This window comes from Antennarius striatus, chromosome 16, assembly GCF_040054535.1.
Source record: "Antennarius striatus isolate MH-2024 chromosome 16, ASM4005453v1, whole genome shotgun sequence".
NCBI classification, from domain to species: domain Eukaryota; kingdom Metazoa; phylum Chordata; class Actinopteri; order Lophiiformes; family Antennariidae; genus Antennarius; species Antennarius striatus.
Genome location: NC_090791.1, coordinates 17,522,366 through 17,547,752, shown reverse-complemented (window position 1 = coordinate 17,547,752; position 25,387 = coordinate 17,522,366). Strand labels below are relative to the sequence as shown.

General features: G+C 43.0%; 2 protein-coding genes across 8 annotated transcripts; one reads left to right on the top strand and one right to left on the bottom strand.

Annotated features, from left to right (window-relative positions):
• Positions 1–1,065: 1,065 nt before the first annotated feature.
• Positions 1,066–17,516, top strand: zgc:158403 (tetratricopeptide repeat protein 39A). Of its 7 annotated transcripts, none has more exons than XM_068337879.1 (18): positions 1,066–1,369; positions 1,631–1,735; positions 2,156–2,287; positions 2,461–2,519; positions 3,358–3,425; positions 4,992–5,056; positions 5,571–5,670; positions 5,814–5,879; positions 5,966–6,077; positions 6,202–6,269; positions 10,798–10,857; positions 12,943–13,104; positions 13,206–13,297; positions 14,556–14,676; positions 14,793–14,904; positions 15,056–15,170; positions 15,666–15,782; positions 16,764–17,515. In XM_068337879.1, exons 2-18 carry the CDS (start codon positions 1,641–1,643, stop codon positions 16,870–16,872), a joined length of 1,653 nt encoding a protein of 550 aa, XP_068193980.1. In that variant the 5' UTR covers positions 1,066–1,369; positions 1,631–1,640; the 3' UTR covers positions 16,873–17,515. The 7 variants fall into 7 exon arrangements, with proteins under 7 accessions (XP_068193980.1, XP_068193978.1, XP_068193979.1 ...); XM_068337877.1 differs by having other exon boundaries at positions 1,066–1,301; positions 16,764–17,513; XM_068337878.1 differs by having other exon boundaries at positions 1,066–1,301; positions 5,966–6,074; positions 16,764–17,512.
• Positions 17,517–18,160: 644 nt separating this feature from the next.
• On the bottom strand, positions 18,161–19,725 carry gadd45gip1 (growth arrest and DNA-damage-inducible, gamma interacting protein 1). The gene is made up of 2 exons (XM_068337359.1): positions 19,317–19,725; positions 18,161–18,638 (listed from the first exon to the last, which is right to left on the bottom strand). The coding sequence occupies exons 1-2, from the start codon at positions 19,715–19,717 to the stop codon at positions 18,347–18,349; spliced, it is 693 nt and encodes a 230-aa protein (XP_068193460.1). The 5' UTR covers positions 19,718–19,725; the 3' UTR covers positions 18,161–18,346.
• Between the last annotated feature and the right edge of the window lie 5,662 nt (positions 19,726–25,387).

The window sequence follows — 25,387 nt, the reverse complement described above, 5'->3', positions numbered from 1 at the left end:
GTGAGGAACTTCTCGATAAAATCTTGCCAAAGTAATCAATATATTAAGCCTGATTCTAATTCAAGCACCAAGAAGACCAAGAATTCTGTCTTCAGAATCATAGCAAAAATCTCATTATTTAAAATAAAAATACTGACCGTTTTTGCTAATTCTATAATCGAGCCAGATATGAAATAATAATAAAAGCTCTAGTGTCACCTTCAGGAGGAACACTTCATTCAGAGTAAAGAGTAAGATTTTTAGTAGATTATTTAGTAGGGGAATCAGAGCTGAGCTTCTATGTAGTTAAATATGGACTTGAGTCAGATTGAGTCTGAACGAAAAAGATTAAAAAGATAGAAAACGCAATACATTAAACGAAATGCATTTATTATCCGTCGCTCATCCAAATGTCATATAAATGCAACAGCAGCGTCCCCAAATGGTCCTACAGTGACAGTGCAGTGAGGTATGGAACAAAGTAATTACTCAATTATTTATTATAATTTTTTTGTGCCTAAACACGTAAATTCTTATCAATACAACATAACATAATACATTACGATACAAAATAAAATAAAATAATATAATATAATATAATATAATATAATATAATATAATATAATATAATATAATATAATATAATATAATATAATATGATATAATATAATATAATATTAATTTATTTCTGCCCCTCCAGTAAAGTTGAATAATATTAAATTAAGCTTATTATTTTCATATGCCATATAGTGCGGATTAATAATTGTAATTATTGAAATTTTACAAAGAACTGAAGAAAAAAAATGGGGAACTATTTTAATTAATTAATGAAAGTATTTTATTATTATTATTATTATTATTATTATTATTATTATTATTATTATTATTATTATTATTATTATTATTATTTTACTAATGAAAATCCACCTTATCCCCGGAAGAAATTTAAATTATTCATCTCCTTTAGAATATCAGGTTTATTGTCAAACTACCATCTACCGTCTGTTTGACTGCGTGCAGTGACGTCACATGGGGGGAGGAGCCCCGTGCGCCTCCGCTGCCTACACTCACACTGCACCTGTTGGCCCCCGGATGACTGCATACCTGAACCTCTGTCCGTGTTGCGTTTGTTTCCGCTGAGGGAGGGTCTCGGTCGCTGGACGCTGACTCCCGCTCTGATCACGTTGGAGTTCTCGTTTGACGGAGGAGTCCCTGAATGCATCGTGGTTTTTCCCCGGACCTGCTGAGCTCCTAACAGGTGTTGGGACACGCCGCCGCAGAAAGGACATGTCCAATGGGAAAGACCCAAATGCTGCACAAAAGTGAGTGAAGGCAGCTGGATGCCGTTAGTGTGTCGCCTCTTTCTGGATCGCTGACACTCACAAAATAAGTAAGAAAAGAAAAATTTAAAGGGAATTTAAAAAAAGAAAATAACATGTTTAGTTACTTTGACAGCTGATAGATTACTGACGACGTTTTTTTCCTGATCATCATATGGAGGCTGTAATGCGCTCAGACTGCCTCAGACCTGGGATCAGTGTTATTGTGACTCCTGTCTGGATGAAGGGATCTGCTGCTGTTGACCTCCCGACCCATTTGAACCCACCACACTCTTGTTGATCGAGTCTATCTCCTGTGTGCATGTGCCCAGCTCCTCAGAGATGACCTTAAAGGAGTGCCTGGATGAGTGCATGGAGGCCCTGGATCTGTTCCTCAACAACCACTTCAGTGAGAGTCTGGAGAGGCTGCGACCCAGGTGAGGGACTGATCCGGTGTCGGCAGGATCAAACTGTCGCATCGCGGCTCCTTTTTAGCCTTGTGTGTTAGTGTGACTTTGAGGTAACAACTGTGAAGTGGCAACTGTCCTCTGCCAAGATACAAGCGTGGCCCTGGGCTTCGGTTCTCCAGGATATGAGGTGTTTGCTGAAGCTGACGCCCAAGGTCTGACTGTTTCAACAGCCACAAAAAGGCAGGCCTGCAAAATAAACACTATTCACAAGACTGGGACGGTGGAGGAGATAGGAAGAGTAGAGCGAAACCAATGTTTACTCTTATCTTTTCCCAACAGGAAAATGTTTCAGTTAACAGCAGTTCTCATGCTAATGCTACCTCTGTCTCGCTGACAGTGCTCTCTGTGCAGCGTTGATCCTGAAACTTTTATTTGTTTCCCCTGCAGAGTGAACGAGAGCATGTACCACGCTCTGATCTACGCCACAGTGCTGGAAATGCAGGCCATGATGACTTTCCAACACGATGACATCACCAACGCCGGAATCACCATGAAGAGCGCCCAGGAGGTCTGCCAGAGGTAGGCCTTGAATACTTCTAGCCCTCCACACGGGTATTAAAACCTTTTCTTCCTCACCTGTGAGCCATAAATGTATGCGGGAGTGAACACATCGCCTGTTTTAGACATCAATACTAATTTGACTGTGTTTGCATAAGAGAATGTTTTACAGCAGCTGGTTTGTTCTGTTTCAGGTTTCGGCGGAAATCCTCAGCTTTGGCTAACAAGTCAGTAGGAGACTCTCTAAATGAAGGTAAAGGTCATGTCCTACTTCTTGTCATGTCCTACTTCTGGTTCTATGCATGGATCAAGCAACGGAAACGGAAACTTACACTTTGTATTGTCCTCATTTCAATAGAATAATGTTCTATATTTAATTACCAGGTTGTCGATTATGTCATTTAGCACTTTTTTAACATCCCCCGAGAATCCAACTCTCTGAAACTGTCCTTTACTTCAGGCTAAGCACTGGTGGAGTACTGCCATGCTACCAATGACAACGCTAACGTAAGGTTTTTCTGACTTTGGGGATCACATCCTCTGAAAACTAAATTTGTCACTGCAGCTTTTTCAGTGTGGTCTTTATTTCAGATCGCAGAACAACAGTGATTCTCATTATAAGACACAAACTATAAAAAAAATATTTTGACTTCCATGTTTGTTTCCATTTCTACTGCTTCCAGCACCACAACACTGTCCCCCTAAGTCAGACAGAAATGCATTTTTTATTGTAATGTTTGGCCTGATAATGGCTCTATATTTAATCTGGTAGAAGAAAGATGGGTGTCTGAACAAAATTTCAATGGACACAAAATGAATATAAGTGCTACGAGCATCCATCCCTGAGGAACACCACCACTGGGGCTGACTAAAGACTGACGAGGCAGCAGTGAAACAATTTCCACAAAGTCAAGTGGGGTCAAATGTAGCTGTGGCTTGTTAATGCAGATGTGTGTATGTGTGACATATATCCAGTCTGCAAGATCTGCTAGTGGTTCAGGTACCGGGCTGGATGTGATCTTTACTGATTGTTGACTATGATCGTTGTGTTTTTCACTACTTAATGTGTGTGTATGGATGTGTTTTTGCAGTGCAGCTTCATGCTGAAGTGTGTTATGCAGAATGCCAACTCCAAAGAGCCGCTCTCACCTTCCTGCAGGTGCAGTAGTCTTGAATGTTTTGTCTCTAGGCTGTATGAACTGATATATAGACAGAACACACCAGCGTCTTCACATTATCTGTGTCGACTAGAAAATGTCCCTTTGAATGTTACAGGAACGTTTACAGCTGTCGGTTTATATATTTGTAATTGGATGGAATCTTGCCTGAAGCTGCCTTGACTGGTCAATTAGACTAGTTTATTTAAAGCAGATTGGTTACCAGCTATTTTGATAATTACACTCCGCGTCAAAGCGGGTGTGTATTGTAATTGTCAGCGTTTGTGTGTTTGTCCGTCAGTCCATCCACCAAATATCTTCGCAACCGTTGCAGATAGAAAGATGAAACAAAAAACACATTACTCGGGCAGCAAAGGGGATGAAAATGATTTTATAACTTTGACCTTAAGAAAACTAGGGCAAGGTCAAATTTTAACTTTTGTACACTCAGGAACTGGATAAGATAGAAAAATGAGGGAGAGGGCCATAGATCAAAGCACTAGCTTTGATCTATGGGTCTATTTGATCTATGAAAGTAGGTCAGAGCACTGGCTTTGATCTTTGACCCATGCAAGTAGGTCAAGGTAAAATGTTGAATTCAGGGGTGTCGTAGGATGTTGCAGTCTCCGACTGCCTTGGATCTCGTTGGTTATTTCTTTCAGTCATTTTTCAAGCAGGAATGTCCAACATTTAGTGTCTCCAGCCTCTAAAAGGAGACGGTTGGCTGTTTGTTTTTCTCATTTATGATTGCCACTGAAGAACCTTTGGGTTTTTGACTGTTGGTTGAATGAAATGATACATTTTTCTAACATTTTATAAACAAGCCATCAATTAATCATGAGTAAATAACCCCCAAGGAGGTTATGAGTTCACCCATGTTATTTTCTTGGTTGGTTAACTTGACTCAACAGATGGGTGGGAGGATGGATCAGAATAGACTAATTTTAAAGTTTGGATGATCAGAATCCGGATGAAGGGTTAGATCCAGGATTTTTACCCTGGCCCTGAATAGGTGTAACATGATGCTGGATTTACTGAAAAAAATACAGCTTGTTAAATGAATATGAATATGTCCAAATAAAAATCCAAATTCACCAGATTCATTGTTTGGCTGCCTTGATTTATGGTCACAGGGCTCTGAGTTTGGGTTTGGACACGATTAAATTAAACTATCTGGTGGAGGGCTCTGCCATTCGGGGTACCATTCCAGTTTAATCAGCTGCATAATGAAAATTGGACCGGCAGTCATAGAGCACAGCTGAACATTCACAATCACACAAATGAGACGAAACGTCCACAGTGTTAAAGATGGGGAGGAAAAACTTCCTGGATTTACCTTTTCCTGAGGATCCACTCCAAAATTAAAGGACTTTAGTCCTGGGACATGATCCATCTTTCCAGTAAGTTTCATACAATTCTGTCTGGACGTTTTTACCAAATCCTGTTGACAAACCCACCAGTGGACACAGGGGAAATTATAACCTCCATGGATTTGTTCATGCTTCCCAATAAAACTAAAACATATTAAAAAATGTTGTCTTTAATCCCTCTAATGATTGATTTTGCAGGATGAGAACATGGTGAGTTTTATTAAAGGAGGGATCAAAGTACGGAACAGTTACCTCATTTACAAGTAAGTAGTAAAGAAAAACTGGTTGAACTGGTGAATGTCAGTAACGCATCACGCTCCATCGTCTTCTTATCATGTGTAAACAGTTGTGTGAATCTTGTGTGTGTGTGTTATGAGGATTATTTGTACCCGCGCTGTGTTTTGGATGGAGCGTGTGTAATCCACCGCAAAGAATACGTCATCAGGAGGTGTCTCAGTTTTGATTAGATTTCAATTCAATAACAGAAAGCCTCCTTCACAAACAGAGAGTGCCAAGATTGGACAAGATGATTAAAATAATTGCTGTTGCATTATGGGATATGCAGGTTTTTGTCTAAAGGTATGTTTGGCCTCTGCTACACAGATTTTGATCAACCTTTTGTAAATATATGATTCATGTGCAACGTTAGATCAATACTATCTAGCTATCCCATCTAACTTGGATTTCTAGTTTTTTTGCGTAGTGACATCATCATAGAACACCTTCTGTTTTTATCCTCTCCTGCTTTAACAACTGACTGTTTCCTTCCATCACCAGACAACTGCACGCCCTCATCAAATCCCACAACTGCCTCAAAGGAGCCAGCCACGTCCACTTAGAGGGGGGCGTATCATTTGGAATAGGCGCGTTTAACCTGGTATGTCCTGAAACACATCATGGACTCATTGTGTGTGTGTGTGTGTGTGTGTGTGTGTGTGTGTGTGTGTGTGTGTGTGTGTGTGTGTGTGTGTGTGTGTGTGTGTGTGTACGTACAGCTTACGAGGCGTTCTTCGTTCACAGACACTCTCTCTATTCCCTCCACGGATACTCAAAGTGTTAGAGTTTGCAGGCTTCTCTGGAGACAAGGTGGAGTGTGAAGTCCCTCCCATCATGCATCCACACACCCACTGCCACACCCACTGCCACTCACTTACACGTGTGTCCTGTTTCAGGACTACGGTCTGTCCTTGCTGCACGACGGCGCCACCGGGGTGAACCTGCGCTCCATGCTGAGTGCTATGCTGCTGCTGTGCTACTACACCTTTCTCACGTTCATACTAGGTAGCGCTGTACCTCGTCCGGGCATTAAACGCACCGTCTCAGACTGAGACGACACTGTGAACGCCACACATCATCTGCTCCCATCAATCGTTCTCAATAATCAATCGCATCTCTTCTGATTTTTCAGGGACGGGCGAAGGAGAGGTTGAAGAAGCTGAAAGGCTGCTGAAGCCTTTCCGACTCCGCTACCCACGGGTGAGTGGTAACCAGGATCCACTGCCTCCATGAAAACCTAGCTGGAACTACTGGTGATAAAAAACCCCTCATGATTCCTAGTTGGGAGCAGGTTCACAGGGTCAGGGACTTAAGTAAATAATATGAATGAATCATTCGAAATGGGACTGTTCTGAGTTAATCAGTGTTGCCATAGTTACCACGACATTAGCGTGTGCGCCCTTGGTGTATTTATACAAAACAGTTGTTCTCTTTCAGAGAATTAAAACTGCAGGAAGTTTCTACTTGCTTATATGACTAAGCTGTTTATTGATTGTTCCTGTTTTAGTGGTTGGAGGTTGGATGGATGTATGAACTTATAAATATTAAGTTTCAGTTGGAGCCACAGTTTAGAATTGAGTTTGGACACATCAGGTGACACCGGTGGCCTTGTAGGGAGTTAGGAGTATCAAAGCTGAGGGGCTCATGTGGGACCTGGATTTAAATTATCTAAATTTTACAATTGTACTTTCTGCAGTTCAAATTATTTAAATCTTGAGCCACACAGATGACAGCTGGAGAAAAAGTACGTCCCTCCTTGTGGTTGCAGGAAGTATGTTTCGGTTGAACCCACAGCCCTGGAGGACATGGAGGTGACAGATGAACGATGTGACATCAGTCCCTCTTTTAAATGAAACCATTGCGTTGGAGAAACAAAGCCGTAGTCAGCTTTATGGCTGGATCGTACCGGCTTGGGTCCCCACACACCTGGGGGTTGACTGACCTGATTTCCTAATGATGAGTCGTTGCGGGGGAGGCAGAGGACCTGCAGAGTGAACTTTGAGAGATGTCAGGATTATTTTTTCAGATGCAGATGTGAAGTAGACTTAGCAATTGTAGCTTCTATTCCTTTTCTCTCTCCAGTCATATCATCTGAAGTGGTTTATGCTGAGGTCAGCAGTACCTCCGGGGCAGTATCCGCCCAATCAGGAGTCAAGAAACACTTTGTTTGTTTTTTCATCCAAAAAAAGAAGAATTGCTCGTATCATTCCTGGCTTCTGATTGGTTGGACAGCTGACAGCCCACCTCCAAAGTCACTCGCTGACTTCTTGTGGTGAATGTTGAGCTGCTAATGTGTTTATTCAACACTTGCTGTATCAATAGTCTTTTTTTTAAGCCTTTGCACAAGTCTAGTAATGCAAGTAGCGATGCTGCGGCTAGCGCAATATTTTTGTTTCCCTGACATCAATTTGACGTTATTCTTGGCCCTAAAGGAGATCCAGATTGATTCAGAGGGTATCGTCACTACCCTTCCGTGTGTAATTTAGTCATGTATGTGTCAGTTTTGTTTTTTATTACTTTAATAGCTCTTTAGTATTGGAGGTGTTGAGCTGCAGGCTGTTGCTGTGACAACAGTCAACAAAGTCCTTCACCAGGCATCTATACTCCTCCTCCTCATTGTCCCTGATACATCCCACGATGGCTGTGTCATCTGCGTACTTCTGGATGTGACACAGTTCTGAGTTGTAGCAGAAGTCCACCGTGTACAGGGAGAAGAGGATTGGGGACAAGACAGTCCCCTGTGGAGCACCGATGCAGCTGACGACAGTATCAGACGTGGCATCCTTTAGCCTGACGAACTGTGGTCTGTTGGTGAGGTAGTCTTGGATCCAAGCAACCAGGCCGGGGTCCACTCGCATTTGTAGGAGTTTCTCCTGCAGTATACAGGGCTGGATGGTGTTGAAGGCACTTGAAAAATCCAGAAAAAGGATCCTCACAGTTCCGCTTTCCTTGTACAGATGCGAATGGGCTCGGTGTAGCATGCGGAGGATGGCCTCTTCCACGCTGACCTTTTCCCGGTAGGCAGTCTGTAAAGAGTCCTCAGCATGTTTAAACTGAGGCCTGAGGAGATTGAGGAAAAGCCGCTCCAGAGTCTTCATCAGATGCGATGTGAGCGCCACTGGTCGGAAGTTGTTCAGCTCGCTGGGCCGGTTCTTTTTGGGCACTGGAACGATGCACGGCGTCTTCCAGAGGGTGAGCACCTTCCTAAGACGCAGGCTCCCCGAGTTCAGAGGTGCAGGCCTTGAGTAGATGGGGGGCTCACTCCATCTGGTCCTGCTGCTTTTCAGGGCTGAAGCTTCCTCAGTTCTCCTCTTACCTGGTCCGCCATGAAGATTGGAGGAGGCTGTGATGGTGGTGGGAGCTGGGGGGTGGAGGGAAGGTGTCTGTGACAGCGAGGAGGGCTTGCAGGTGAGAGAGTTGGGGAGGGAGGCGAGGGGGGAGCTAGGATGGGTGTAGGTGGGCTTGAGGGAGGTAGAATAGGTGGTGGGATGGGGGGAGGAGTGCTCGTGGGAGGAGGGTGAGGGGGACTGCTCCGCTGCTGCATAGAGGGCGTCAGTGGGTTTGAAGGAGAAGGAGGGACTGGGGGGAAGAGGGATGGTGAGGGGCTCCCTTGTACCTACAGATGTGTGGAGGCTGTGGGGGGAGGTTGAATGGGAGGAGCAGGGGGAGGGGGGTGGAGACGGGCCACTTTGCTGCTGCGGAGGGGGGAAGGAGGCCATGGGATAGGGGTGAGGCTGGTGAGCTGCTGCTGAGGTCGTGAGGGTGGAGGGTGATAGGGGGGTGCTGCGGGGGGGCCTGGTTGAACCTACTGAAGAAGTCGTTCAGGTCGTTGGCTCTCTGCACCCCTCCCCCCTCTGTTCTGGTCCTTGCTTTGTGTCCAGTGATGTTTCTCACACCTTCCCAGACGTCCCTCATGCTGTTGGTGCTCAGCTGCTGCTCCACCTTCCTCCTGTATGCGTCCTTAGCCTCCTTCATGCAGTGTCTGACCTCCCTTTGTGCTTCTCTCATCTCGTCTTCATCCTTCGTCCTGAAAGCCTTCTTTTTCCTGTTGAGGACATCCTTCACGTCCTGTGTTATCCACGGCTTGTTATTTGGATAGCACCAAACTGTCTTGGTGGGGGCGACCACATCTACACAGAAGTTGATATAGTCCGTCAGACAGTGGGTCATGTCCATGTCCACCCAGCAGGACTTCCCAGTCCGTGGTGTTGTAGCAGTCTCTGAGATCCTCCTCTGCTTCAGGAGTCCATCTCCTGATGGTGCGTGTAGAGACTGCCTGTCTTTGGACCAGGGGCGTGTACTGGGTCTGGACGTACACCAGGTTGTGGTCTGACTTGCCCAGTGGAGGCACGGCGGTGACTCTGTATGCCTCTTTAACATTGGTGTACAGTAGGTCCATCGTTCTGTTCTTCCTTGTGTGGCAGTCAACAACCTAGTGGAAAGCAGCCAGGCCAGTGTCCAGGGTGGCATGATTAAAGTCTCCAGAAATAATCATGAAGACTTCAGGATGTTTGGTCTGCAGCCGTGCAATGACACTGATGATCTTCTCACATGCAGCGGCTGCATTGGCCAATGGAGGGATGTAAACACAGAGGGAGATCACGTGACTGAACTCCCGTGGTAAATAGTATGGCTGTATGTTAACGGCTATCAGCTCCAGATTAGGGCAACATACAACCTCCTTCACTGAAACATGGCTGGGGTTACACCAGCGGTTGTTGGTGATGATGATGAGTCCCCTGCTTTTCCCACATGCCTTCATGTCTCTGTCCGCTCTCACCGCAGTGAAACCTCGCAGTTCCACGTTAGCATCTGGTATAGCGTGGGTCAGCCATGTCTCCGTTAGTATGAACATGCTGCACTCACGGTAGATCCGCTGGCTCTCCAGAGCGGCCAGCTCATCAGTTGTTTTGTGGGAGCTGGAGGGATATGTCATCTCTGAACCTCTGACTACAGGCAGACATGGTTTATACCTGCTAACTCAATTATGTTTTAATTATTAGCTATTTTAAACTATTGACAAAAAGAGGCGTTCAGGTCATCTGGGGAAACTTGGTTCCTTCAGATCGTCACCTGAGGCTTTGAAATGTCTGGCGCTTTTTAAATAAAAATTCATTGATTGATTGACTTGATTGAAGTTTGACAGCATCATGAGGCCTCTAGCAAGTCAGCAGTAACTGATGATGATATGAACAGCAAACATAACCCAACTTCTGGGAAACTGCACCGTCTCTTTATTGGCCGTTTATTCAGACTGTAGATTGTGTTACATGTTTCTGGTTCCTCTTTCAAACCTGTTCTTTTTTTCTACCTGCCACTTAAACACCTCCATTGTTATTGTAACCTGTGTTTTTCTACAAGTCCAATTTCATGTCATTGCTTTCTCAGAGATTACTGCTTCCACTCCTTTCTTTCACCACCTTCCACTAGGAAGGTAAGTCCTCTTGCATTCCTTTGTCCTGTCATCTCTACATCCCACATTCTAGCAATTTCACAATCCCTTTTCCCGTTCCACCTTTTGCCCACATATCTGCCCATCCCAGAGAACAAACTGTGACACAATGTTTACCAACCCAAAAAAGAATGGAAATGTCTTGGTGAAACACAGCCAAGAGTAATTGCTGTACAGGAGGTGTGCTTGCATATGGATGACAGTTTAATACTCAGCAGGCTGATACGTAACACTGGAGTCAAATCATTTTAATTGCATATTTCTTCTCCTTTCCAGGGAGCAATATTCCTCTTCTTTGCTGGCAGAACAGAAGAGATCAAGGGGAACATTGATGAGGTGTGTTTCATTAAACGTGTCTAAAGTGCTTGAAAGCATGACGTATGTTTTAGTTCCTGCATATTTAATGATCTTTAATGGAGTGTTTGTCTTTCATGAACCTGAGTGTTGTAAATGATTACAAGCTGTCTGTAGAGAACTAGTAGGATAGTTGGGGGCGCTCCGAGACATAAAAGAAAAAAACTACAACAGTAGAACCTTGAGATATGAGTTTAATCTATTCCATGACTGAGTTTGTAAGTCAAACATTTCCCCATTTAAAATAACTTCAGTAATGGAACTTCTGTTCCAGCCTTGTATAAAAGCCCCAACTCCTGCAAATTATGAAAAAAACATTTTTTCAACCAATAGACATGCAGACTTTACCTTTGTATAATTAAGTATATATGAATTACATAAACAATGATAAAGCATGAAAAGAAACATGAAAGTCACGAGAACTCGCAAGTTATGTCTTTACTCCACCAAGGAGAATGAGATCTGGTCTCAGCTGATGTTGTATCCATCCGCCAACTAGCGGTGGTGTCCTGAAGCATGGCTCGTATCTCGGATTTTCACTCATATGTTAAACAAAAATCTGTACAGAGCGATGGCTCATATCTCAAATAACTCGTATGAAATGCAGCCCATATCTCGAGGTTCTACCATAGTTAAAACTCCAGAGGCCTGTACCATAAAGCTTGATGAACCTAGCCGGGCTTCCTCTTACTTATCTGGCTTCACTTACCGAGACATCCGCCCTCCGGATTTTCGGTACCATAAAGCCGGCTATCAACTCAATAATTCAATTCAGGCTTGTCCACTCTAGATCTGTGCGCGCTCACATAAAAAGGGCGGAGGTTGCTGCATGCGACCAATCGCAAACATGCAACAAACCGGCCCGAGCCGCATATTTCACAATGGAGGAGCAATCAATAGTAAACAATAAATACGAGTAATACAAATCAAAATCCAGGCAAAAAGCAACACAGTTGCAGCTGCCAAACGGCGCAAGGATCGCTGGGAAAAAATCGCCAACTGTGTCAATGCGTAAGTTAGTGCCATTATAATATTACTTCCCCACTATGACTCACTTGTATATCTGACTACAGTAATATTTGTGTGTTCCATAAATGTATGTGTGTACAACATTTTTCGTTATGGCATGTGATTGTAGCCCCCGCGACTTTATGAATAGCTCTACATACTGTGTTCTTCCCGAGGTTTTCGGCATCTCCAACAGAATACATAAAAGTACCTATGAATGAATGAATCAATCCATGATTTACTTAAACAAATAATTGATTAATGGCATTTTATCTGTGGCTTGCTTGTTACCCATCCAACGAGGGATTAAAGGACATCATAATAATTACGAACATCACTAAGAAATATATTAACTGTGGCAAAAAACCTCAGTGCAATGCACACTGTCTGCGGGACTGTCAGCGCGTGGTTGCGATGCGTTACATTACTGATGTAAGGCTCCAGCAGCTGACAGATGTAATGTAACCCCTCTCCCCAAAACCTCTACCTTTCGTACAGTGATTGTTCCGGAAATTCGAACGGATTGCAGTGATCTCTAAATATTCTCTATGCCTGAGCGCTCTTCGCACAAGCTGTGCACCAAGATCCACGGGGTTCCCATTTTCCAAGAGAACTGATTGGTCAGTAGGTGGAGCTGTTATACCTGCTGAGCTCTGATTGGTCAGTGGGTGGGGCTATTATACCTGCTGAGCTCTTATCCTGAACTTATCCTGCTCCGGAGCAGGTTAGGTGTTCAGCATAGGTTACCGCGATAACGTAGCCCGATAGAAAGTCAGCCACCTTTATGGTACCGAAAAGCCAGGGTTAAGCCACAAGTTATCTCGCTAAACCATAATCCAGCTTTATGGTACAGGCCTCAGGTCATTCTAAAAAATTTTGAAATGATAACGGGGAGATGATGTTCACAATCCTCCCTTCTCTAGTGGGAATCTTCAGTCAGCCAGTTAAATGTGGAATGAGCTTGGTGCTTAAGCCAACAGGTTACACAGTTAAAACTGCGAGAGGAAGTCAAATGATCTGCCACTAAATCTGATCTGGTGTAATTTTCCATCCTACCAGGCGGTGGCGCTCTTCGAAGATGGCTGCAAGGCTCAGCAGGCGTGGAAGCAGTTCCACCACATGTGCTACTGGGAGCTGATGTGGTGCTTCACGTACAAGCGGGCATGGAAGATGGCGTACTTCTACGCAGACCTGCTCAGCCAGGAGAGCCGCTGGTCCAAGGTACGAATGGAGATCCAACGAGCGTAGCTGGAGGATGCTGGGAAACGGCTTGACAAAGGAAAGGGAAGAACGGGTGTCTTTGTGTCTCCTCTCTCCATCAGGCCATGTATGTTTACATGAAAGCTGCTTACCTCAGCATGCTGCCCAAAGATGAAGACAGGCCTTTTGGGGAGAACGAGGTACAACTGTTTAGGTAAACACTCCTGTAGTGATGTAGTTTTGACCTCGTAAACAAAGATAAAAAAGCTTTTTCTAACTCCTTTGTGTCAAAGGAGTTAAAAGTGCATCTGCTGAATCACCTCTTCACATTACACAATGCACACAACAATGCACATTAGTCATTTTTCCACGGAAAAGCTGTTTGTTATGGAGATACTATCAGCCGGAGAGATTTATGCGTTCTTCCACTAACTGTACATAAATACAGTTAGTGGAAGAGAAGCCCTAACTGCTCAGTGTTTTTTGGCTTTACACCAAAATATATGGAGATATTATGGTTTCCTATTTCCTGTTCAGCACTTTTTGCATAGTGTACTGTAGTTGAAAAACCAGTTAGGAAGTGGCCGATCACCTGACTGACGCTGTTGTGTCGGGTTTTTACATGGGAAGTTTTTGTTGCTTTGAGCGTAACAAGCAGAGAGATATCTAGGTGATAACGATCATACAACAGCAAAAAGAAACTTTATTTGTGATGACCTGGGCCTTTAAAGATGTTATGTAAATGTCGTCATGCAACTCATTTACATGATGACTCTGAAGCTCCAAAATGTTTCTGACAGTGTTTTTTTTTCCTTATATTTTTTACATAACAGGTAGAGGGACATTGAGCTGCTTCAGTTCGTGTGAAATGACTTTATTTAATTTGTTGTGATGTTTTAAATGTAAATGTACTTAATGATCACCGGATGGAAATTGTTAGCATACTCTAGATCACACTATTAGTTTTAGTCTTATGCATATTTGTGTGTACAGGCCTGTAACACACACACACACACACACACACACACACACACACACACACACACACACACACACACACACACACACACACACACACACACAGGGGTCTGTGGGCATGCAGTGGGTAACATCTCATTTTGTGGTGTGCCCTAATGTGCAACTTATAATGGGGACAGTGCCTTGCTCAAGGGCACCTCAGCAGTGGTCGCTTCGAAGTGTGAGCTGACACCTCCCACTGTCAGCTCACACTCCGAAGTGACTGTACATCACAAAGCCCTTCAAGGCGTTAAATGTTGATGGAATATCTCCACTATTCTATGAACGAGATCTACGTTTGGATGTCAAAAACAGATGCTCCCGGTCCTCCCTCCAATATTTATTTTATTTTAAAAATATTTGCAGATACGGGTTGGTTCAAGGAAGTCTGTCAGGATGCAATCAATAATAAATCCTCATACTTCCTCCACTAATTTTGTTTTCCTGCATCACAGACAAGTCCCCACCTTCAAGCAAAAGATAGCAGGGAAGTCTCCCCCGACGGAGAAGTTCGCTATCCGGAAAGCCAGACGCTACAAGGCTGCCTGCCCGCACAAGCTCCCAGTGCCAGTGCTGGTAAAGCATCACACGTACACGCACACGCGCACACGCACACACACACACACAGAGACCCTACATCACAAAGCCCCCCCCCCCGTCCCCACCCAGCAGTATTTCCTGTTTCATTTCAGGAGATGATGTACATGTGGAACGGCTTCAGCATGATCAGTAAGCGACCTGAGCTGACTGAAGGCATGCTGCACACACTCGTGGAGGCAGAGAGCACCCTGGTGGAGTCTCTGGGTAATGCAGCTGAACCCCAACCCACGTGACCAAAGAATCTCACACACACACACACCCCATAAACCACGGATATACACGCAGTGAACACTCACGGTGTGTGTATGCGGGTGTGTGCGTGTGTGTGCGTGTGTGTGTGCTCGTCTCTCTGCAGAAAACGAGTTTTCGGTGGACGACCGCTGTGTGATCCACCTGCTGAAGGGTCTGTGTCTGAAGAACCAGGGTCTCCTCCAGGCTGCTGAGGAATCCTTCAGGAAAGTGTTTTCCAGGTGAGCTGCAGGAGAGGAACCTTGGCTTTGGGTGAGCTCCTTCGAGACCGTTGGTCTGGTCTGAACATCAGAATGCTCTGGACATCAAACCTAGTGCTAGTTTGAAGGAGCACGCACTGACTTGTGTTCCTGTTGAATTAGTGCCCGATTCACTTAAATTATTTGCATAATGACACTGAGCTGGCCGACATTGAACACTGGAGTGTTTGCTTAGCTTTTCTCCAGTCATAACTGAAGCATCTCCTCCTTTCTGTTATTGAGCTATTTGATGACACAAGTGTGAAAACCTACTGTTTGATCAAGAACAACTATGGGGTCACATACGACATTTCCAAACAAGTCAAAAGTTGCGATCCTATTGAAATAATCTGCTTAATAAGACTTTTTTCTTTAAAGTCAGTCTAGAAGTTGATTCTCCCTGTGGAGAAACGAATGGTTTCCTAACAGCGAGTGAATTGTAAGTGAATGTGACTACTGGCTGCTCTGTGTGCTCAGTGAGAAGAAGATCAGGTATGACCACTACCTGGTGCCCAACGCTCTAGTGGAGCTCAGCCTGCTCTACATAGACCAGGGCAGGAGGGAGGAGGCGATCCGACTCCTGCACAAAGCCAAGTAAGTTCCTCCTGTGCAGCAGCATGTGCTTCTCAATGAAGTCTGTTACCACTGCAGCAGGACGCTGACGAGACGGCAGTCTCTTCTGTGAATTATGATAGGACTTTCCTGTTCCGTGTTGTGAAATGTTCTCTCAAAACATGGAAAGGTAAAATTATGGCAGTGCCCGACGGCTCGTCTGTTGGAAGTAAATTTAGTCAACTATCATATATCAACTCATTTGGACAAATCTTCTGTTCATCACCTGCTTTGGAAAACTAATCACACAAGACACAACACATATTATTCTTGTTTTTCCCAAATATAACACAACAGTCTCTTTCCCTGATGACTACAGTCTGTAAATGACTCAACCCTTAATACCAAGTGTCTCTAGTTCTTAGTCGACCCTTTAGCTGCTATGACCTGCTTCTAGAAGCCTTCCTGAGGAATCTCAGCCCATTCCTCATGAACAAACACCTACAGTTCCTCAATATTCCTGGTTTACCTGCTGCAGACACCTTCTTCAGATCCCACCAGAGATTTTCTGTGGATTCAATCAGGTGACTGTGACGGCCTCTAGAATGATCCAGGACTTCTTCTGGAACCAAGCCTTGGTGGACTTTGAGGTCTGTTTAGGATCATCATCCTTCTGGAACGTCCGGCTTAATCTTCCTCACAGATGGAGGTGTTACTTCTGGGATCTGATTTTTTTGTAATATGAATTCTTTTCCATACTCCCATCTTGTACAGGAGGTCTGGAAGATGTTTATCTCTACGGCAGTTGAGCTCATGAACACTAGAGGTCTCTCTCAGCCCATTATAATAGGTCTAAAAGGCTTGGCGAAGTTCAAGTCTGCTCCCATTGGAAAGCAGTCAATTCATTACAAATAAAGTTGTCAAACAAATCGAACACATCGGCATCAATCGGTAAAACACCAGTTCTAGTCTATTTCAACCAGACCTTCTTAATAACCTATATTTTTCTGTTTTGTCTTGTAGACACAACTACAAAGAATACTCCATGGAGTCTCGCACACAGTTCAGGATACATGCTGCTCTGGCCAAACTCAAGGCCAACACCAGTGAAGAAGAAGACACTCACCTGTAGATTTATTCATGACGGGAAAGGCTCGACACACCAGGCTTTCCTACCCCCATTGTATAGCAGTTTTAGCTTCTATCCAATTTTACCAAGTGCATTCTGGGTATTTTATTACAGCACTGAGAATTTAAAGTCTCAGTATGCAACAACAGATCTTTGCACACAGCTGTCAACAGTAGGTGCTTCCTCGACCAGCTTTCAAGGAGTAGAATTTAACATTTAAAGTCAAGGGACATTGTTTTATGGAAATTATTCTTGTTTACACTGGAAATCAATTTTAATCAACAATTGACTGAAAGTCACTGTACATGTAAAACATCGGAACATTCTATGACTTGACTATGTTTTACCACAAAGAGAGCATTCCATGTTATTATTTAACTTCATCATGCTGTTTTGGAATAAAGACAATAGTAAAAAAAAATGTTTGATACAAAATAATTACAAATGTAATCTTTAAAAAAAAGATGTTTGATGTGAGCAGCCTTTGTTCAGTGCATCCTGAGTCAGGAACTCATGTCAATCTGTATGGCTGCAACATAAAGAGGTGAAAACAACTGGTGTGTGTTTGAATCGGTTTAAGCATTCAGGAGTCTGTGGACAGTGTGTGCACTTTCTGGTAACTTTTGAATATTTAAAAGTTTTTTGTGCATAAATAAATTCTACACATCATCTATGTTGTCTTAAATTACCTTAATTTGCATCACTTGTTTATCACCACCTACTGTATTTTGTTTTTTGCCGTTTGGCCAAAATGCAAAAATCCAGCAAGACAACTGTTAAAGCTGATAATGTAATAAATTTGCCTGTGTTTGAAATACAGTTGGCCAATAACGTTATAAAAGTCCTGAACCGATAACCTAATAACTTCTGGTCAATAACATTTATCAGTACTGCTAACCAGTAATTATTACGTTACTTGCCAAAAGTTATGTTATTGGCTTATTACAAACACGGTCAAATTTATTATATTGGTCGTTATATTACTGGCTTCTTCAAGGACACTTCAAAAAACGCTTGTATGTTTGAAACTAAATGTGCTGTGATTTCTAGACTACGAACCGGTGAGGTATCATATGAGATTTTTATTTTTCGTTGAAAATTTGTGAATGTGTTTATTGTAGATAATAGTATTTAGTGTTCTGACTTTAAGACTTGTCATAAGCAGTATTTTTTGAAAAAAAAAAAAAAAAGCTGCTAAGAACAAGTTGTTTGTACATAAGAGTATTTCCCAAACCGGCCCATAATTCCAGCTTTTCTTTTCTTTTTTAAGAAGAACTTGTTTACACAGAACAAAGTTTGTACAGAGATAAATTTATTTCAGTTGCTAAATGCACATCTCATAGAAAGAGTACCGGTACATGTTGAATGAACAGGGCTCAGAGCTCTTGACATGGGATAGACGTGTCTTTACAGGGACATATCGTTGCACAGCTGTCTCACCAAACACTCCTTTTTGTTAAAGTTTCTGAGTCCAACATTACAAAGGTCCAGCAGGACGTATGGTCCGAGCTACCTCTTGCTCCAATCTCATTTTTTGTTTCAGGAGTTTCCTTTGCTTCTTCTCTTCCTTTTCCATTTCAGCAACCAGTTCCTTGAACTGTTTGCTGCGTGGGTCCAGCGAACTCCCAAATCGCTCTCTGACCTGAGTTAGCAGCTTGCTACGGCGGTCTTTCTCCTCCTTCAGTTTCTTCTTTTTTTCAGATTTTTCTCTGCACCAGTCAGCAACCATCTTGGGCATTTTGGCCATGTTTTCTGCGATGAGTTTCTCTCTGGGTTGTAAATGGAAGAGTAGAATAGCAGACGTTCGTCACAGATGACATCTTATATCTATCCTTTAGGATTAATTCTAATAACTTTGATCTCGTCTTTTTTTTCTTTTTTTTGCTTGTGTGCACGTTTGGATCTCGAGAGTCTTGTCTCTGTCCAATTAAATTATGATTAAATGGAAAGTATATAACAGCTGTTGTGGCACGGTGTCCACAGCACGAATGTTCTGGGTTTGAGTCTTTTCTGTGTTTATATGTTCTCTTTGTGTCTGCGTGGGTTCTCTCTAGGTTTTCCAGCTTCCTCCCACCTCTGAAAACATGCAATTTATGTGAATTGATCATCGAAATTGACCGTATGTGTGACTGGTAAGCCATCTTTCATACAGCCCAGCGATGCGCTGGCGACGTGTCTGGGGTGTACCCCGCCTCCAACAACTCCCAGAGACGATTTCTGTTGTTTTGCCTTCAAAAAACTGGATATATGAAGCCAAAAGATAATTTACCTCTCATTTCTCCTAATACAAATGAACAGTATCTTCAGATTGTCTATTAGTATCAGAGGGAGGGAGGATGGATGGATGATCTCGGAGGAAACTGCGTGCAGGTGAAGGTTTTAATCACCGGCTGGTGCATCTGTCCGATAATAGGCGCACTGACGTTAGCTGGATTAGCATGACTTACCTTGCCAACCGTTTTTTAGTTACTTCAGCCTCCCTGACCTCGATATTCTGCAGCATCACTTCTAATGAAGGATGCCACTCCTTTTCCTCGGCGATGATCTTGTCCAGCTGCTCGTGGCTGGGCCACAAAGACGCAGGGTCGATGCCCGACGCGGAACCGTAGCGACCGAACAGCTTCCTGTCGTACTTCTCCGTCTTCTGCCAATCGGGGGTCTTTTCGCTGTTCTTGTCAGGAATGTAAGGGTCCTTAAGGCTCAGCTTCAAACGTTTCGGGTTGTAGGAGGCAGCCTGAAGCAAAATCCTGCTGGAAATGGTCGCAGAAAGGACACTATTTAAGGATGAAATTCCCTTTAACATCCCACACAGGTCCGCCGTCCTCCTATACAACATGGAAGCCGCCATCTTTGCTCGACTTCACAAAGGACCCGTAGGGAAGACAGAGGTGGCCACGGCACTGCCTGTCGAAATGTACAGGCAGGGTCCTTCTTCAGCTTTGCCTGTTGAATCTTCCTTCTGAAAATATAAATCTACAGTGTAGATTTATATTTTTCATGTGGTCTACAGCTGTGCTGTATTGTTAACTGAGTTGTATGTTACTGGAAACAAAGGAGATTTTATTCAAAATGCTTTCAGTACTGAAAGGCAAATTGTGTTTCTTCTACGTTGATCATAAATCAATCTTACCAGCGTTCATTTGTCTGTTTGTAGGATATCTTAAAATAAGTGGCATTTATAAAAAATATTCCAGATCTGATCTGTAATGTTTTAATTCAGAAATGTCACAACATTGAGCTAACAAATAAAGTAAACAGAAGTCTGAGTGTGGTCTAGTTACAAACTGCTCAAAGAAACAAGCAATTTAAATGCTTCAACCTGGGTTTTGTTGTTGTGTTGGATCATTTTCACCTTATAATTTATTTATAGTTTGTTTGTAATAATAATATAACAATCGTAAATACAGTGGATTGATGAAAACAGATAACTATTATTCACACTGCTAGATTTGATAAATGATAATTATAGATTATATGAACTTCATCATCAGTGCTGCTGGTTTTCCTTTAGCATCCTTGTTAACTCGGGATGGTTGTGAGCACGTAGGCTGTGGGTTGGACACCAGAGCAGTGATGATAGACGCTTTTAACACCTTCCTTGAACATTTAAGCACCACTGGGCTGGGAAATAAACCTCCTTTGAATGAGATCTTTTATGCTAACCTCCTTAACTCCACCTCCTCCTCCCTTCACCCTCCCTCAACTTTTAAATTTGATTTCTTTTCAGGAAGCACAGACAGAACAAATGGAGTTGCTCTGGTAGAGAAGCACTTACAGACACAGATGTCATCGCTTTTGTGTCGTGGGAAGTCGGAGCTCTCCATCGTCATTAAAGATTTAGGGTTCCCATGGCAGGGGTAGCAGTAGGCTGGAGGTGGGGGTGGGCATGACAGAGGCTTAATTTGGCTTAGGAGCGATCTGGTGCCAAGCTTGGCGCTTTAGGGATCACATCAACGTCAGTCACAGGCAAATAGGCTTGTTAGCACTTAGACTATAAGGAGATGCAGCAAAGTGACAAGTCTATTTCTGAGTGTGTGAGTAGGAGGGATGAGAGAAGCATTAATACATGTTAGGAAAAGTTGAACATGCACCTGAATCAGGACGTTGTAACCTCCTGAAAACAAAGCTGTTCCATTTCATGTGTGAGGGGTGGACATGAAGTGGATGTGGAGACAAACAGAAGAAAACTCTGACCTCATATGTAATCAGATTACATCTGGTCAATGAAGGAGAGACGTCCTAGCAGAGGTCAGGTAGGGTCGAGTTGGGTTTGAGGAGCTACTCTTCCTCTGAGAAGAGAACAAGAACGACATCTTGGTTTGAAGGCGACTGATCCAGTTACTTCTATTCATTTCAGTTGTGACCATGTGAGATTAATCAGTGAGAATATATTTATCATTTATCCTGATGGTAGTGTGTTGTTTCGACTCATGCACTTTAAAAATACCTCATATACACCTGCAAATGTCAATCTGTTGTTTATATTTGATAATCAATTCAGATTTAATATCATTCTTTTCAACAAAAATGCTGAAAGATTTGATATTAAAAACTTTGTTACCTTTTCTTGAATTATGATCAATAAAAAATGTCTTTAAATTAAATGAATGATTATTAGTATTTAAATCCGCATCGGCTTTTGACAACTTCCTTAACAGGACTTCTATTTATTCATCAACTATTTATTAATCAATGCACAAATGAAGCGAATGAAGCAGCTCTACACTTTCTAGCATTTACTATATTGTTTTCCCTCTTAAATTCAAGACTGCAGACACCTTAAATAAAAGCACCATCAGCAGACACCAATGTGGGGCATGCCATTAAATTTTAAAAGCCGTCATAAAGACATTAAAAAATTCTGCTCCAATGGCTGGAGGTGCAATCTCATGTATGACCATCGCCTCACTGCACCCATTTCATCCTTTTATGGCACTGGATGATTTCACTCGTGGTGCCTCGGTGCAGTGGCGCTTCAGGGGCATTAGCAGTGGAAGAAAATATAATGTCTTCTTCTGCACGTTTAGAATTTTGATACATATGAATTATGAATGAACTAATAATCACTTTCTTCCCACAATCTTTTTTTACCTGCTCACAGTGGAAGCATAAACATTAAAAAACTATTTAGCTGTACTCTTGACTAAGGACCGACCCTTAGATTTGGTGCATTTAGTTAGCATCACCCGTACACTGGAGTAAAAAATATTGTGTGCAGTTAGCATGTCCCATCCATGTCTCCTACTTCCTCCCAACCCGAAAATAAGTAATAAAGGAGACTAGCCCCGACCCCTAACCTAACCCTAACCCCCTAACCCTAACCCCTACCCCGAACACTAACCCTAACCCTAATTCTAACCCTACCTTAACCCTAACCCCTAACCCTAAGACTCAACCCTAACCCCCTAACCCAAACCCTAACCCTAAAACCTAGCCCTACCCTAATCCTAACCCCTAACCCTGACCTTAACCCTAAACCTAACCCTACCCTAACCCTAACTCCTAAACTTAACCCTAACCCTAGCCCCAACCCAAACCCTAACAATACCCTAACCCTAACCCCTAACACTAACCCCTAACACCAACCCTAACCCCTAACCCTAACCCTCTCACGAGCCCTAACCCTCTCCCTCTAACCCTAACTCCACCGTAACCCTAAACCCTAACCCTAAACCCTAACCCTAATCTCCATCCCCCTTTTTCCATAGCCTTCTAATCCCCAAATCTTCCCTCTTTTTCCCTCACCCCAAGCCGTTGAATTTACATAAATTATTTTCCCATTTCAGTATACAGTGGTGCCTCTACTTAGGACTGTCTCTACTCACGAAATTTTCTACTTACGAAATTTCTCAACAGGAAAATATTACCTCTACTTACGAAAGAAATTTCGATTTATGTAATGTAAAAACACAGTATCGGCTGATACTTGAATAAAAACACAGTATCGGCTGATACTTGAATCTCCCACAGGTTCCTGAACGCAACATTCTCATAGCTGCTCTGCCATTGGCTATTACCTATTACGTATCTTCCTGGAATCCCATTGGCTAAGAGGGATGCCACTCCACCTTTGTGTGGAGCTACAGGTGTTTATGCAGCGTCCTGTTTCATTCGGCGCTCAACCCGTGAGGTGTTCTAATAGTTTTGGGCAAATAAAATAACTTTGTCGGTACGTATTCACTATGGACCCCAAGAAAGTGACGGAGAAAAGAGGAAAAGAAAAGACAAAGAAAAGAGTTTTTGTGTCCAAACAAACAAAGCAAGAGATAATAGAAAAACATGAAAAAGGGATGCGTTTGGTTGATCTCACCAAAGAATATGGCCGTAATGCATCTACAATCACCACGTTATTAAAACAAAAGGATGTTTAAGGAGTTTAAGGCATTGCGTGGGTGGTTGGAGAAGTTCAAAAGGAGGACTGGAATTCAAAGAGGGCAAAAAGCAATGACGACAGCAGTTAAAAGGTAAATGACTGTCATTATTATTCTTTACTCTATTCTTTGTTTTTTACGTTATGCACAACTCTCATTTAATAATCGTAACATGTATTTGTTACATGTTTTGATGCATTTTTATGCTTTATAAAACATTTATGTCGCAATTTTGTGGGCTTGGAACGGATTAGGGCATTTGCATGGAAAACGCGTCTCTTCTTACGAAATTTTCTACTCTACTACTTTTCTAATTTCTTCCAGAACCAATTAATTTCGTAAGTAGAGGTACCACTGTACTCCCAGGATTGTGTAGAGGTAACATCCATGCCTCCAAACTGAAGACTGAGGGTTCGAACCCCAAAGGGACAGCAATTTTTTTTCTCATCATGTTTGTAACCGCCGTCTAACTCAAGTGTGTATCTTCCCACAGATACTACAGAAAAGGTATAGCTCAACGTGCTAAATAAATTCTTTGCAGTTGAGGGAGCAGGGTTCAAGTCCTGCTCCCTACATACCCTTGCACCACCAATTTATTATTTCTCATGTGTTTTATTGTGGACCAGTTTAAGCATTATTTTAAAATTCTTATATCCATCTTATCCACATTCCCCCATGTTTTCCTCATTCCCCTAACCTGCCTTCTGCCCCTACCAATTTTAATTGATTTTAATTGATTTTAAGTCTTTAAACCCTTGATTTTATCAGTGGCATTTTGAGGTGACCCCACTCCCGGTCCCCATGCGCCCGTGCACTTCGTGGTTCCTTTGAAGGAACCAAGCTTTTAACCTTACCTAATCAAAGCCTACCCTAACTCTCACCTTACCCTTACTCTAACCCCTAACCCAAATTCTAACCCTAAATTTTACCTTAAACCCTAACCCTAACCTAACCCTTAACCCTAACCCTCTAACTATAACCATAACCCTAAACCTACCCTAACCCTCACCCTTACCTTAGCCCTAACCCCTAACCCTAACCCTAACCTAACTCTAACCTTAACCCCAACCCTACACCCTAACCTTATCCCTCTAGCCTAACCCTAAACCTATCATAACGATAACCATAATACTTAACACTAACCCTAAACCCTAACACTAACCCCTAACGCTAACCCCTAACACTAACTCCTAGCCCTAACACTAACCCTTCCCTAACGCTAACCCTAACCTTAACCCTAACCCCCTAACCCTATCACTGACCGTAATCCTAAACTCTAACACTAACTCTAACCCTAACTCCTAAACCTAATCCCAACCCTAGCCCATCCTAACCCAAACCCTAAAACCTAACCCTAAGCCTTTCCCTAACTTAACCAAACCTAACCCTAACCCTGACACCTAACCCTCTAATCCTAGCCCTAATCTAACCCTAACCATAAACCCTAACCCTAACCATAACTCTAGACCTAATCCTAACTCCCAAATCTTACCTTTAACCCTAATTCTAACCCTAAACCTACCCTAATCCTAAACCTACCCAAACGCTAACCCTAACCCTAACCAGTTTAAGCTCTGGTTAGGGTTAGACCCTAACCCTAAACCCTAATCCTAACTCTAACCCCAACCCTACCCTAACCCCTAACGCTAACCCTAACCGTAAACCCTAACCCTATGCTAACTTAACCCTAACCGTTACCCTAACCCCTAACCCTAACCTAAGCCTAACCTTAACCCCTAACCCTAACCTAAGCCTAGCCTTAACCCCTAACCTTAACCCCTAAACCTAACCGTAACCCCTAACCCTATCCCTAAACCCTAAACCATAACTCTAACTCTAATCCTAACTCCCAACCCTTACTCTAACCTTAATCATAACCCCCTAACCCAAACATTAACCCAAATCTTACCTCTAACCCTAATTCTAACCCTAAACCTACCCTAATCCTAAACCTACCCGAACGCTAACCCTAACCTCTAACTCAAACCCTAACCCTAACTAGAGATTAAACTGGAGTTCTAGTTAGGGTTAGGGTTAGACCCTAACCCTAACCCTAACCGTAACACCTAACCCTATCCCTAAACCCTAACCCTAAACCCTAACTCTAATCCTAACCCCCAACTCTAACTTTGACCCTAATCCTCACC

Bases quoted from the DNA above. Each gene is read 5' to 3' on its own strand.
- zgc:158403 (XM_068337877.1), top strand. From the start codon at position 1,267: ATGTCCAATGGGAAAGACCCAAATGCTGCACAAAA. The intron at 2,520-3,357 runs GTAAAGGTCATG...GTGTTTTTGCAG, and splicing joins AGGAGACTCTCTAAATGAAG to TGCAGCTTCATGCTGAAGTG. The intron at 6,270-10,797 runs GTGAGTGGTAAC...TCTCCTTTCCAG, and splicing joins TCCGACTCCGCTACCCACGG to GGAGCAATATTCCTCTTCTT.
- gadd45gip1 (XM_068337359.1), bottom strand. From the start codon at position 19,717: ATGGCGGCTTCCATGTTGTATAGGAGGACGGCGGACCTGTGTGGGATG. The intron at 18,639-19,316 runs GTAAGTCATGCT...TTTACAACCCAG, and splicing joins ACTAAAAAACGGTTGGCAAG to AGAGAAACTCATCGCAGAAA.